The sequence below is a fragment of the Vanessa cardui genome, chromosome 28, assembly GCF_905220365.1.
Source record: "Vanessa cardui chromosome 28, ilVanCard2.1, whole genome shotgun sequence".
Taxonomy (NCBI): domain Eukaryota; kingdom Metazoa; phylum Arthropoda; class Insecta; order Lepidoptera; family Nymphalidae; genus Vanessa; species Vanessa cardui.
In genome coordinates, this window is record NC_061150.1 from 2,524,331 (window position 1) to 2,538,659 (window position 14,329).

At 34.4% G+C, this 14,329-nt stretch overlaps 1 protein-coding gene across 2 annotated transcripts; it reads right to left on the reverse strand.

The window, feature by feature from the left end:
- Positions 1-2,961: 2,961 nt before the first annotated feature.
- LOC124541452 (dihydrolipoyllysine-residue succinyltransferase component of 2-oxoglutarate dehydrogenase complex, mitochondrial-like) lies at positions 2,962-11,470 on the reverse strand. 2 transcript variants are annotated; one of them, XM_047119340.1, is made up of 2 exons: positions 11,335-11,470; positions 2,962-4,641 (listed from the first exon to the last, which is right to left on the reverse strand). In XM_047119340.1, exon 2 carries the CDS (start codon positions 4,616-4,618, stop codon positions 3,221-3,223), a length of 1,398 nt encoding a protein of 465 aa, XP_046975296.1. In that variant the 5' UTR covers positions 4,619-4,641; positions 11,335-11,470; the 3' UTR covers positions 2,962-3,220. The 2 variants fall into 2 exon arrangements, with proteins under 2 accessions (XP_046975296.1, XP_046975295.1); XM_047119339.1 differs by having other exon boundaries at positions 11,169-11,461.
- Between the last annotated feature and the right edge of the window lie 2,859 nt (positions 11,471-14,329).

Here is a 14,329-nt window from a genome sequence, read left to right on the forward strand (position 1 = left end):
GATTGAATGATCTTAGCTGTGATTGTAGAAAATCTTTACAACTATTTGGAGATAAAGGGATCACATTAATGGGCTGATTTATTCAAAATTTACCAAATAACTCATTTATATTACAACTAGTAGTAGTACGCGGTTTGCCTCGCGTTTGAGACCGTTGTTTGACATGTGTTTGGCAAAACAGTAGCGTATGTCCTTCCTTGGTTTATAAGTTTTACTTCACACCAAATTTCATGAAATTCGGTTAGGTGGTTTGGTCGTAAAGGAGCCACAGACAGACAGCCAGAGTTCTTTTGCATTTATAACATTAATATAAATAATCCTGGTATGAAAACGTCGTGAGGAAAATTGCCCGTAGAAAAAAAATCGATCTCAAGCTTCCATCAACCCGCATTGAAGTACGCGGGTTTTTCTGTAGATTTTTTTAAGGTGTACATTACTGTAGTACATTATTTTGATCAATCTCGTAGGGTTCAGCCAGAGTTTGCAACGTGAACGCAAAAAATGTGTTTATTTACGACACACTCGTTAATACTAAAATTATGCGTTTATTATACTTATAAAGCTCTCTTTTGAATCATTTTATCTATAAAAAACAACATAAAAATCCATTTTGTAGTTTTAAAGAATTAAAAACAGGGACAGACAGACCGCTACCAACTCTAATTTATACAAATATATTTTTTATTACAGAATTACAGATGTGGTATTTTTATTTAGTAAATTATAATATAATATAACATACATACATATATTCCTAAATCTTATCTATGTACGTATGAAAGTCTGATATTAATGTCATTATCAAAGCATCTATTTGATATCGATACATGAACTATGTCCGATATTCTCAAAAATTACTAAAATGTTAAGTCTCTTGTGGACGAGTAAACGCATTGGACTTCTTCCTATACACACGAGGATGTAACTTCGTAAGCGCGATTCAATTGCATGCTAACGCCATCTGTTATTCGTTGTCATAACTAAGTCAGCATTTTTAGTTAGATAACCAATCATTATTTAATTGAAGAACTCACAGAAATATAAAAACAAATGTAAAGCCTCGACTTTTTTATAAAGCAATCAAATTATAATCAATAAAATTATAATAACTGATATTTTATAGTACTACTATCGCCATCTATGTCATTTATGTTTAACTATATGATAATATTTCTGTCAACTAGATGGCGCTTAGTTGTAACGGAATATAACATCAAAATGATTTCATATTTTATTATTCGATTTTTAAATGTAACGAATATTGAATTAATATTGTTTTTCATAAAATAAAATCTATTTGTATAAAAGGGATACATTGATTGGTGTAACAGCGGTATTCACCTTTTTTACCTAGCTTGGTTATTTATATATACGACCTTCGTAGTAAACTAAAATATTTTTCATCTATCTACGAGTGTAATTAAAAAATACTCAATTAGTGAGCTTGGGGTTACAGTTCTTTAAATGGTAACTGCATAAATATTTTTAAATTCTAATATTTTTAACAGAATTTGTTATAATAAAATCAAAACATTCTTAATTAAAGTAGATTCATAAAATTGTTAATATTGAATTTAATATATGGCTACTATCAGTTTGGAAAATAGATTCTACCTAGAAGAATAGGTAACTGTCCAAATCTACATCCTAAGTGCTAATTGACACTGAGGGCTGTATTTTAGTAGTTTTTATTGAACTTATTCGTAATATTTAAACGAACCGTTCTATGAATATAGCCACTATTGGTTGATTTTAAACCTTATTTAAAATACAATACCGATCAAAATTGATTTTAAACAGAATTGTTTTTTGATTCTACTACTAGTGGAACAATAAGTGTTTCTTTCAAGCCATTTTGACTACGTTTCACTTATCCTGATGAATCACTTCTGTGATTAAACAAGGGGACAGAAGAGGATGTTTTAACCTACACTGCTAAATATTTAGTTTCGGTTTGAAAGGGGAAAATGGGTGTCAGTGAGCCAGTATTGACGTTGTAAGTTTTGCCCAGCTTTGCCCAGCTCGTTTTTTAAAAAAATGACGGCACGAATGTCAGAGTTTCAATCTATCCATCCTCGTCCTCGGAGGTACGAAATTTAACTAAAGAAATATCCTTTTCGATTTATTCCAGACCGAGGAGGTCCGATCGCTCCCACGGCACGAACAAGCCTGTTGATACCATTTTTGTTTTTTTTTATGTGTGAAGTATTGCTGTTGGCTCCACTGGCCTTTACAGCGTCACCGGTCTTTCGGTCGAGAACTAATGTCCCCTGCCCTGAGGTTGAGCCCGGGGCTCTAGTTTAAATTTAAAGTTCGTCCTGAGGGTGTCTCCTATGAGATTGTACCTCGGCTCAGAACGAAGTCGGTGGGGTGTCGTTATCGGCGCGCGCTCGGCCTTTTATAACAAAAATGGGTGGGTAGCACTATTAACTCAATATAACACCTATTTATGGATGTTAAAATATTTCAGACTAATTTATTCATACATTAAAATTCGCTAAATAATATTATTTTAATAATCAAACCGTTTTCAATCATTAAAATAATTGCTTCTGGACATGTTTTTCTTAAATATGTGGTTTCCCGCCGACATATACAACATTTATAACGGAAAATAAATTTTCTTGTACGTTGTAAACTGAAATAGGTAAGGAATTCTAGTCAGAAAAAAAAGTATTGGTAAGCTTGTATTTATTATATAAATAATATTTTTTATATTTCTTTAATCAAGGCTATTGAAGATATGTATCTTTACTATATTAAATAAATTAATAATTTAAACTTAGCTAAAACTAAACATTTTTTTTTATTATCTTTGTACTTGGCAAACGTATTGCATCTTACAGCCTAAAATTATAAATGGAATATATATAAAAACGCTATACAGAAAAACTACACAGATTATACTAATATCTAGTATATATTATGAAGGTGAATAAAACAACCGGTACAATCGTAAAATATGTTTGAAAATTATTATTTATTACTTATAAATCGATAAATAATACAATACGAGCAGATGGACGTATTAAATAAATACAAATTAACACCAGATGTGACAAGCATTGGTTGCATCGATGCTACTAAGAGTATATTGTACATAAAATCCTTCCCTCCAATCGGACGTTAATTCCAAAAGCAATTTTACCGGAAATCTTAAATTAAATTGTATCTAAGATTACAATTTTCGATCAATCCGACTGAGGGACACACATTTTCTTTACAAACCAGCAACGATCGCAGCCGGGTCCTCCACACCTTCCTTGATCTTCCTGAGGAACATGACAGCTTCACGGCCGTCGATCAATCTGTGGTCGTACGTCAGCGCTATGTACATCATTGGCCTGACAACCACCTGACCATTAACCGCGATCGGCCTCTCGAATATACCGTGCATACCCAGGATGGCCGATTGTGGGGGATTTACAATGGGGGTACCCATTAACGAACCGAAAACACCTCCATTACTTATCGTGAAGGTACCACCGTCCATCTCCTCGATGGTTAGTTTGCCTTTCCTCGCCTTCTCAGCTAAGTCCGCGATCGTAAGCTCGATGTCAGCGTAAGTCATGTTGTGGACGTTCCTCACGACTGGCACGACCAGACCCTTCGGCGTCGCGACCGCTACTGAGATGTCTACGTAGTCGCGGTATACTATCTCGGTTCCATCGATGACGGCGTTGACGACGGGCTGGTCCATAAGAGCGTTGGCGGAGGCCTTCACGAACGGCGACATCAAACCCAGTTTAACGCCGAACTTCTTGGTGAAAGCGTCGAGATACTTCTTCCTGAATGCCATGATGTTCGACATGTCGATTTCGTTGAACGTCGTCAACAGCGCGTTCGTGTTTTGTGCGTCTTTTAGACGTTCAGCGATACGTTGCCGCATGCGGTTCATCTTCACGCGCTGTTCGCTGCGGGTGCCGACGATTTCTTTGCTGTAATCCGCTGGCGGTACTTTCACGGAGGCGGTTTCGATAGCCTGCGCGTGGCGGATAGCTGCGACAGGGATAGAGGAGATTGGTGCAGCCGGTGGGGGCGCTGCCGGTTTTGGAGGTGCTTGTGGTGGTGGGGGTGGGGCGGCTGCTGGTGGTGGCGGTGGAGGAGGCGCCGCAGCTGCCGGTGGTGGTGGTGGGGGTGGAGCTTCTGCTTTAGGTGGCTCAGGAGCTGGCGCAGCGGCCGCCTTCTTAGGGGCTGCCCCAGTGATTTCTAGCCTGAACAATTTCTGTCCAGCTTTGACGGTCTCGCCGTCTTTTACGTAGAACTCCTTGATGATACCATTGTCTGGTGCCATGACGGGTATCGCCGTTTTGTCGGTCTCGATTTCGAGGACCACCTCGTCGGCGGCCACGGCATCGCCTACTTTCTTATCGAGCTTCACGTCACCTTCGGAGACGGAATCAGGGAAACTTGGGGTAAGAACATCTTGCTCGGCGAAGAGTGGGTTCGTGAAGTGAATGGAGGCGACCTGATTGTGAGCGGCTAGGATCCTGGGTTTGAGAATGCGGGTCCCCTGCACTGTTCCGCATATCTTGGGCACCTCGGACGACCGGAACCGGACTCCCTGGCCCTGTCTCCGGTATATAGTCTGAAGATGCTTCGAGCAGCGTCGCAACATTTTTATTTGATCACTCTTTTACCCTGGAAATAAGATAACGAACATTTTAATTAAAAATACCTCTCTGCATACACAATAATAAGATCATAACACGCGCAAAGCGGCTTTACCGAATAAAATAATAAATGAGTGTAAAATCCAAAACTAATAATTCTGATAGCTTATAGATTTGGCAGTTTTGTAAAGAAAGGTCGCTGTTTTGGAGCGATTTAATGAATACACAAATATTTAAAGTAGGTTATATACCACAAGCAGTCATAGCAAAGTGCCCAAAGTTTGTCCTAAGCACAGACTTGACGTATTACTAAGTTAGGGTTTGGCTTGGGTTATCGGGTTAATGAGAAAGTTGCTGTAATTAATTTGATATTAATTTATTATGAAGTTCGAGTATTGCTGGGGTATAACGTTACCCCAGCAATACTCGAACTTCACTACTTTTGTAGGTGTAAAAATATAAAACGTTCAGTTTTCCTATCTAATGAACATGCTGTATCTATTCATTCTAAATTAGTGGACAATCTTTTGGAGTTTTTAATCTGACACATGCAATTTATGTAGAATGTTTCCAAGAAGCCTGAAACATATTCTACCAAAACTAAAACCCCTTAATGCAAAAACTCTAGACTTTAAATTTGGATTTTACTCAGATCATCATCAGAGACTAAGAAATTCTAAAATTTGGGTATAATTTGACACTAATTTCTTAGACATGATATAAAATAAATAGCTATATAGTATTAAGATCATATATCGAATACGGTCAACGCTTATCGCCTATACTAGCTGCTCGTCCTTATTTCGTCCAAGGAAAATAAAAATTGAAATACGTTTAAACTTCAGACAACTAAGAATTTCATGAAAAATTTCAGCTAACTATCTGACGACTATGTCCTAAAACGAGCGCGAAATAGCGGGTCACTTGCATAAAATAATAAGCGTTATTTATGACTTTTACACATAAAATCAGCAAGGCAAAGCAAATTATTATGCAGTTCAGTTCTTTTTAAAAGCAAACATAAATAAATCATTATTATTATAAGCTTTTCATTTTAAGACTTTAAACGAATCGCCGACCGGTATAGTGATAACATCATTCCAATTTATCTTTCGTACAAAAACCTGAGAAATTTTTAAGTATTCTCATGATCATATAAATATTGTAAATACGAGACTATCAGTCTATCTGTATGGAATCTTATCATGAGTATACAAGGGACAGTAAAAAAATATACGTAGTTTGCTACATACATTCAGGATTTGAGGAAAGGCAAAAACACCAATTGGTCTCATTTTTATATTAGTGTTAAGTAGGCGGACTATCAAATGGGCTATCAAATCGCTAGTGCCTATATAACGCTCAAAGATGTTGTAAAAAAAATAACATTCCTAAAACAAAATGCAGTAAGTTACACGATCGACCCTAACCCATAAGCCCTTGTTATACCCACAACTAACACAAATGATAAGCTTAAAAGGAGGGGTAAATAGGAATTAGCATTCATAAATTAATTTGGAGCTTTGCTATTATTCGTAAAAAAAATAGATATGTCGGTAATTGAGAACTAATGTTAATATAAGATGTTATGTTGCTTGTGTGTGTGTCAAGTGCGTCAAGACTGGGTCACGCACCCAAATTTAAACACAACGAAACTTACATAAAGTCGGTTGAATATGTTATGAGTAAATGGTAACTACACAGACGGACTTGGGCAAAGTTTTAACACGTGAGTGAAATTGGTGCTATAGATTAGAAAATGAAAATGATGCGAAATGACAGCGCATAGAACAAATAAGTACAGAGAAATAAAAACTGATGTTTGTGTGATAGTTTGTCCAATGATTTTGCTGCAGCCTGCCTCAAGACCAATTGAGTATACTCTATTCCAACCAAAAGTGGAAAAAAGTCAAATAAACTACATTTGACAGCAAATTGACGCTATATGATTGGTCGAGAGCATGATTAATAGATGATATTCAGTACGTATTCGCGAAGAAATGCCGTTTTGAATGTCGAAACTGTTATAGGAACTTTGGAAGTAAAATTAAAATGAAAAAGTGCAATAGTATTGTATTATAAATGAATATATATATTAGTCATTAACTCTTAGTAGTGCACAATATAGCCAAGTTATTAGCAAATCGTATGGAATACGTCAATTTGAAGGTTTTTTCTACATTCCTACTTCGATTGGAGTAGACTTTAGGAGTGTATTAAAACAACTGTTTACATTATGTATAATAAAATAGTTTCCAACAATCGGCTAACTATTTTTTATTCTAGAATGATATAATTCATAGAATATATACATGGAAGTGGCAAGCGTAGCTTTCATATTAATTCATTGAGTTATATATATATTATATACGTAACGAATCTATATCAGACTACTCGTTTTTCTTTATCATACAATCGAAGGTTAGATCTCATTCATCTTAAGCGATGTGTGCCGGTTCAAGCTTAGGAAACGCATGGATTTTTTATGTACTTAATTTATATTTAATTATTGTATAATTCATCTCGTGCTCGGTAAAGGAAAACATCGTAAACAAAAGCATTATTCTATTTTCAATGAAATTCTGACACGTTTTTTTTAATCCAAATCAATATTGGCTTCATCAAAACTAAGCTCTTATGTCCCCTGGCTCAATCACCCCTCAAATCGAAACACGAATTATTGCCACATGGCAATAAAATATATGACAAGCGGGTGGTACCGACTAAAACGGGCCTGCAGCTACCACAAAGTAAAGATTAAGATTTCGGAAAGACAATTGACAAATTTATATATAACAATGTCCAATTTTAATTATCTGTGACGATAGTTCACTGTATTGCATAATTTTTATGTTATCTGTGAACTTGTGAAGTGATTCATTCAAAATGTGATTTAATATACCTGCAAGACTTTATCTTATCTCATTGTTTCTTGTAATATTGTTAACAAAATTTTATGTCACGTCAAATATACATTTCAAAAAAACAATCTGAACATTACATTAAACTCGAATTTTATCACGAATTTTCAGATTGACATAAAAAGATATTTTGAGTAATCTCCAAATAAACATAACTTTTTAATAATATCAAGTCATGACATCCTATGTGCACTAGTTTATTAATCATAAATGATGTTCGCCTATATCTTGTATCATATTCGAATAATACTTGCTTGTATTGTATTTTTTTTAGGCCGTAAGCTAGATTTATAAGCCCAAGGGATGACCTCTTTTCCCCAATTGAATTTGACTAACTTCACCCTGTTAACAGATTATTTATTAAAAACTAAAGTCAATAAACTCTATAAAAAATTTAAAAATCTCGTAAAAGCTCACTGTTTATCTCAAATTCCTTTACACCCAAGTTTTTTTTTTTAAATTATTTTGTAAATTGTCTTTAATTTTTATTCTCATATTCTTGAGAATAAAGTATGTATTTCAATAAAATATTTGTATTTTATATGTACTGATAACATAATTACTTTTTGATATACAATCTGTGTATTCTATATTTAGATTTATTTATTACTTTTAGTTATAGATTCATGTTATTCTATTTATTATTATAGCACCGCCCTCCATCAGTATTCTATGATTTACCTTAACCTACAACACTGGCTGCCTGGAATAAATTGCTATTTAGCAATAAGATCGCCATAATTGTATGCCTCTTTTATTTAGGCTTGATACATGCTGCATTTACTTATTTTCTCTATGTAGTGTACAATCAAGTATAAGCTCAAGTCAATGCTGCACCAAATCCCTATGTGTTTTTACTTGATAAAACAGTGAGCAATGCTTAGTATTAGTGTGTTCCTATTTGAAGTATGAGTGAGCCAGTATAACAGGCACAACGGTCATAAATAATATCTTAGCTACCCAGTTCGCATTATGGAATGTTAATATTTCTTAAAGTATTGTAGTGACAGCATCTCAAAAAGTGGACCTATCTGACTATCTAATTTTAATGAAAAATAAACATGCTAAACATTTAATATTTAATTAATTTTAAATAAATGGATAACATCACATACATTACTCTGATCCCAATGTAAGTAGCTAAAGCACTTGTGTTACAGATAATTATAAAAACGATGGTATCACAATCACCCAGACCCAAGACAACATAGAAAACCAATGAATTTTCAACATCTACTCTGCCGGGAATCTAACCCGTTGCCTTGGAGTGGGATACCCATGAAAACCAGTGTACACACTACTCGACAATGGAGGTTGTCATAGTTAATATTTAGTCACAAACTGTAACAAATGTTAAGGTTTCATATTATGTAACATCACATAATATTGATGGCATTAAACAAATTACCTTCCACATGAAACATGTAAAGCACATACTGATAATTATAAATGAGATATAAAGTGTTACATTTTCTACAATATGTTAGCATTCAAAGCAAATAAAAAATCGAAATTATGTTAATAAAGTGTAGGTAGGAGATTTATTTATAATGTAGTATTTTACTATCGAGCAGGTTTTTACAATATAATGATGAATTTGTAAATTAAAATTTCTTTTATAGGTTATTTCAAAGATTTTCGATCTTCGACCTATTTTATATAAAACTACTGGCTTCACACAAGTATAATTATTGGGTTCTACATACAACTTCAAGAACAGTAAAGAAAAGAAAATGTCTTGTTTATGGCTTGTCCCTAATATAATATGCATGTATTATACATATAAACCTTCCTCTCGGTTCAGTCTCTTTAGTGATGAAAACTTCATTAAAATCCATGTTGTTTAAAAGGTCTAGCGTGCAGAGGGACGTGACATTGTTTTATACTATGCAGAGATAATAGAAAAGTTATGGAAGAAGGGAGACGAAATTATAATTGAATTAATTAGAACCACTGAAGTAAAACTCCGAGGAAGGGCAGGCTGCTTTTTATGCCAAATATGTAATCTATATCTAATTACTAATTATGGACGATAATTAGAAATAAATGATCTTTGTATCTTTATTTATCATGTAGTAGATCCTAGTGTGCATTCATTAATTACAATTAATAAATTAATAATTATCTTTTACTCTGTTTATGAATTAAAAGGCAAGTGAGCATGCTAAATGTAATAGTGAAGCAACAAAAGCAAATACTAATTGTCTGTAGTGTAAAACAACAAGGCTTTTTGTATTTGCTTTTGTTACATCACATTAATGTTCACACTTCATTTACCTTTAGTCTAAATACATTATTGGATTATTTATTTTGTCATTAGCTAATTATATGACAATAAAAGTTATATTTAAACTGTAAATATAATAAGTATCATAAAACACATGTTACATGATTTGAGTATTACTTTTTGATTTGAAAGGGTGTGTATTTGTTTATATAGTCTGTAAGTGATATTTTTTATCCATATTTGAATCAAATAATTTTTTCTATACAATTGGTTGTTCGGGCTTTAAATTGCAAGTCATACAACAGGTTATGAGTTTGACTCTACAGTCGACAGATAAAATATTGAAAATTAATAATTTATTTACACAGCTGCTCAATATTGTTCTTTTTTTAAAGTTTATGGATGCAATTATATTTATTCTACCATAGCTCTTATGGCTGAATTTAATGTATGGTGAACCATTAGATTCCTTACTATAACCTGATTGACACTTTTCAATTGAAACATTTACAGAAAATTTGAAGTTTTTTTCTGGAACTAATATGTTTAATGTTAAGTTGTCTTTAGCTGATAAACAATCATGTTTTTTTTTTAAATAGTTTTTCATTGGCAACTTGCCAGTTCTTGGTGGTAAAATTTACATTTTGAACCAGTGATAACGATTATTGATTAAAAAATACTTGTAAAAGCCTATTAAAATAAAAATATTAAGATTTGATTGAAATAGAAAGATTATTGATTTAAGAATAATAAAAAGTGTTATTCAATTGAATTTATACTAATTAGATCATTAATAGTGTCACTAATTATTGTATGTCTAATCAAATACTTTCAACATTATGTAATTTAAAAAAGTATTAAAGGAATTAAAGATTTGAATTTTTATATATTTTTTATTTTATGCCAGATACATATTAAATATTTAAATAAGGCTTTCGTAATTTTTATGTTACAGAGTAAATAGTTTGAAGTATATATTCTAAGTACAGATAACAAATAGAACAAACTTCAAGTGTTAATTCAGTAATTGAGTGAAAATGAGTGATTCTAGTTATAACTAGCTTCATATTATCAAGAGAAAATTTAACGATTAAAGAAACTTCTGTCTAATACGAAATCTTTTTAGAGGAATTTAATACAGACAAAAAAGCGTAATAAAATAAGAAAAAATAATTTGAAAATAGAACATGCCACAGCAATGACATTCCGGCCAGAATATATTTGACACAAATTGTTACGTTTACATTTATATTATGCAAAAAAAAATAATCAATACAGATTAAAACAAAATAAACATTATATATGATTAGTAAAGATAAAATGGGGGTTCGTGAAACATATGTGGGTGAAATTTCAAGGTTAGTTCATGCAAGTTTAGTGTTAATGAAAGGTGTAGCACACTCTTACCTTACTTGAGGTAAATAATCTCTTAGCACTGACCGATAAGTTATTTTCAGACAAAATGTTATGTAAGCTCAGGGTCTCATGACACGGGCACTTATTTAATCGATTTTATAGTTATCGTAAGCATAGCCATTTAGGCTCGCACGTGTATTAAAGATAAATACTTCACTTTATTCGAGATGCAGCTTTCTCGTTAGTAATGTCGGGGACCCGAGGTCTACATTAATTTCGATACCTATGCCTTTTCGTCGCCTTCAAATCGAGTTGGTGGCGGCTGTCATGTGGCCAAAATGTTGCGTTTCGTTTCACGTAGAAAATTACATTTGTTAATAATAATTTTTATTTATTTATTTATTCTATTATAATTGATATTTAGGTACTTTTTATCTAATAAATAGTAATTTTATAAAACTTTATCTTATTTATACGAGTACTATTGTTGCGAATATAATCTGTATTTAAGGTTTGAGAAACCACAGATAAATTATGGTACCATACCCTTATTTATGGCATAATTCCATAGCTTCTCTGTAATATATATATTCGCCATAATTAACATTAATTCAAAACACTTTGAATACAAAACACATAATATCTATCTAAAATTGCTTACAACAGTTTTTTTTTATGTTAAATATTGCTACTCACTAATAGATGGCGCTACTAACATATAGCCAAGATCTTTAATTTTTATTGTAAGGAAGAAAACAGACAAATTACCAATATGGGGTCACCATTCTATTTAAGCTGACAACCAAAAATAACCATCATCATCATCATCACCCGTAGCCGTCCACTGCTGGACATAGGCCTCTCCAAGTGCACGCCACTGTGGTCTTTCTCCGGCTACTCGCATCCAGCTCCTGCCAACCGCCTTACGTATATCGTCACTCCACCGTGCCTCAGGACGTCCTACACTACGTTTGCCGAGACGCGGTCTCCGCTCTAGACCCAAAGTCATCGACATAGCCCACTGGATTAGTAAGCTGAAGTGGCAGTGGGCTGGTCATATTTGTCGTAGAACCGACAACCATTGGGGAAAAATAACCATATCGTTTAATAATTGTTTGTAATTATATCTGAGCCTAGCCCTAGAGCAGTGCACTGCTATCTATGTTTCTCTTGGTGGTAGGGCTTGGTGCAGCTAGTCTAAGTAGGTACCCTCCAAATACTACACTGATATTTTACCCCCAAACAGTAATATCAATATTGATGGTGTTCAGGTTTAGGAGATGAGCGAGTCAGAGTAAATACGGGCGCTAGTGATATAACATCGTAATTCCAAAGGTATATATTATAGTAAAGCCTATGACGCCTATGGTGGTGACCGCTTGACATCAACTAGCCCATATCATATCCGTCTTATTGCATAAAAAAACAATGGATTTGTTACTAGCTACATTGTGCCCTTATAACATTTCTTTTTGAATAAATATTTAGGACTTCGAAGCAGAAATTATTATAAAAAAAAAACAATTAAGAAATCTTTTTATAACAAAACAAAAATACATTTAAACTAAATTCAATCCATCAATCAATCCATCAGGCCATTTCCGTCCACTGCTGGACATAGGCCTCTCCAATTGCACGCCACTGAGATCGTTCTTAGGCTACTCGCATCCAGCTCCTGCCAGCCGTCTTGCGTAAGTAGTCACTCCACCGTGCCCGAGGACGTCCTACACTACGTTTGCCGAGACGCGGTCTCCATTCTAGAACAAGTTTTCCCCAACGAAAACGAGGTGAATAGAAGAATTCAGCTAGGTTGGGCAGCGTTTGGAAAATGACGTCGAATCTTTACATCATCGATCCCACAGTGTCTTAAGACGAAAGTCTTCAACCAGTGCGTCCTACCCGTCATGACATTCGGAGCCGAAACGTGGACACTCACGGCAAGGCTGGTCCACCAGATCAAAGTCGCTCAGCGTGCTATATATAGAAAGGGCTATGCTCGGCGTTTCTCTGAGAGATTGCATCAGAAATGAGGTGATCCGCCAGAGAACCAAAGTCATCGACATAGCCCACCGGATTAGTAAGCTGAAGTGGCAGTGGGCTGGTCATATTTGTCGCAGAAGCGATAAATAAAATTGCATAACATTAATACCAAAAATAAAACGCGAATCAGCTGTACAAACAAAAATACTTTTAGCTGCTGTAATTTCAGTAGATCGGGATGGCAAAATAAAATTACTTTTTAATGATGCTCCAATCTCTCTATCCTTTATTACAATGCCACGCAATCGTCCAATTGTTTTCTAATGACTCAATCATATTTAAATTTATTTATTAAATGCCATATAAAACATTAATAACAGTTGTACAAATTATTGAATTATTATTACTTACAATAATAATTATATGTATGTCATCACCGTAAGATTACCGGCCGGCCTTTAAGGTACACCTTGTACGCCCTTTTTTGAAGGTTCCCAAGTCATTTTGGCTGGTTCCACAGAGTAATTGTAAGACGCGGAAAATGTTTTAAAAATCGCGTTGTTGTGGATATACAACAACAACAACAGCCTGTAAATCCCCACTGCTGAGCTAAAGGCCTCCTCTCCCTTTGGTGGAATATGTTCCAAGCCTACTCCAGGTTTGGAACATATTCCACCGCGCTGTTCCAATGCGGGTTGGTGGAATACACGTGTGGCAGAATTTCTATGAAATTTGTCACATGCGGGTTTCCTTACTGTTTTCCCTCGGAATATCGCAATCATCGGTTAAGATGCACGCATTCTAACCACTGGGCCATCTCGACTCGAACATAATTCATGACAAACCCTAAAACGCCAGCGAAGCCTCGAGCGACATGTAGTACACTATATATTTTATATTCGTACAACTATAAAATATGTTGAAAACGTTTTAAAACTCGACTAATATTATTTTTTTAAAGATGTCTTATCGTCGTTAAGTCTATCTCTCATAGATTCACACCTCTTAGCCGGTAAACCTGTCAAGCGCACTGAGATGCACAAATGATGACGTCACGGGAAGACGTCAGGGTTGCCCCTTTTAAAAATATATTAATAATAAATAAATATGAGACAACATCACATACATTACTCTGATCCCAATGTAAGTGGCTGAAGCACTTGTGTTATGGAAAATCAGAAGTAACGATACCACAAACACCCAGACCCAAGACAACATAGAAAACTAATTAA

Coding starts and splice junctions, on each gene's coding strand:
- LOC124541452 (XM_047119340.1), bottom strand. CDS start 4,618: ATGTTGCGACGCTGCTCGAAGCATCTTCAGACTATATACCGGAGACAG.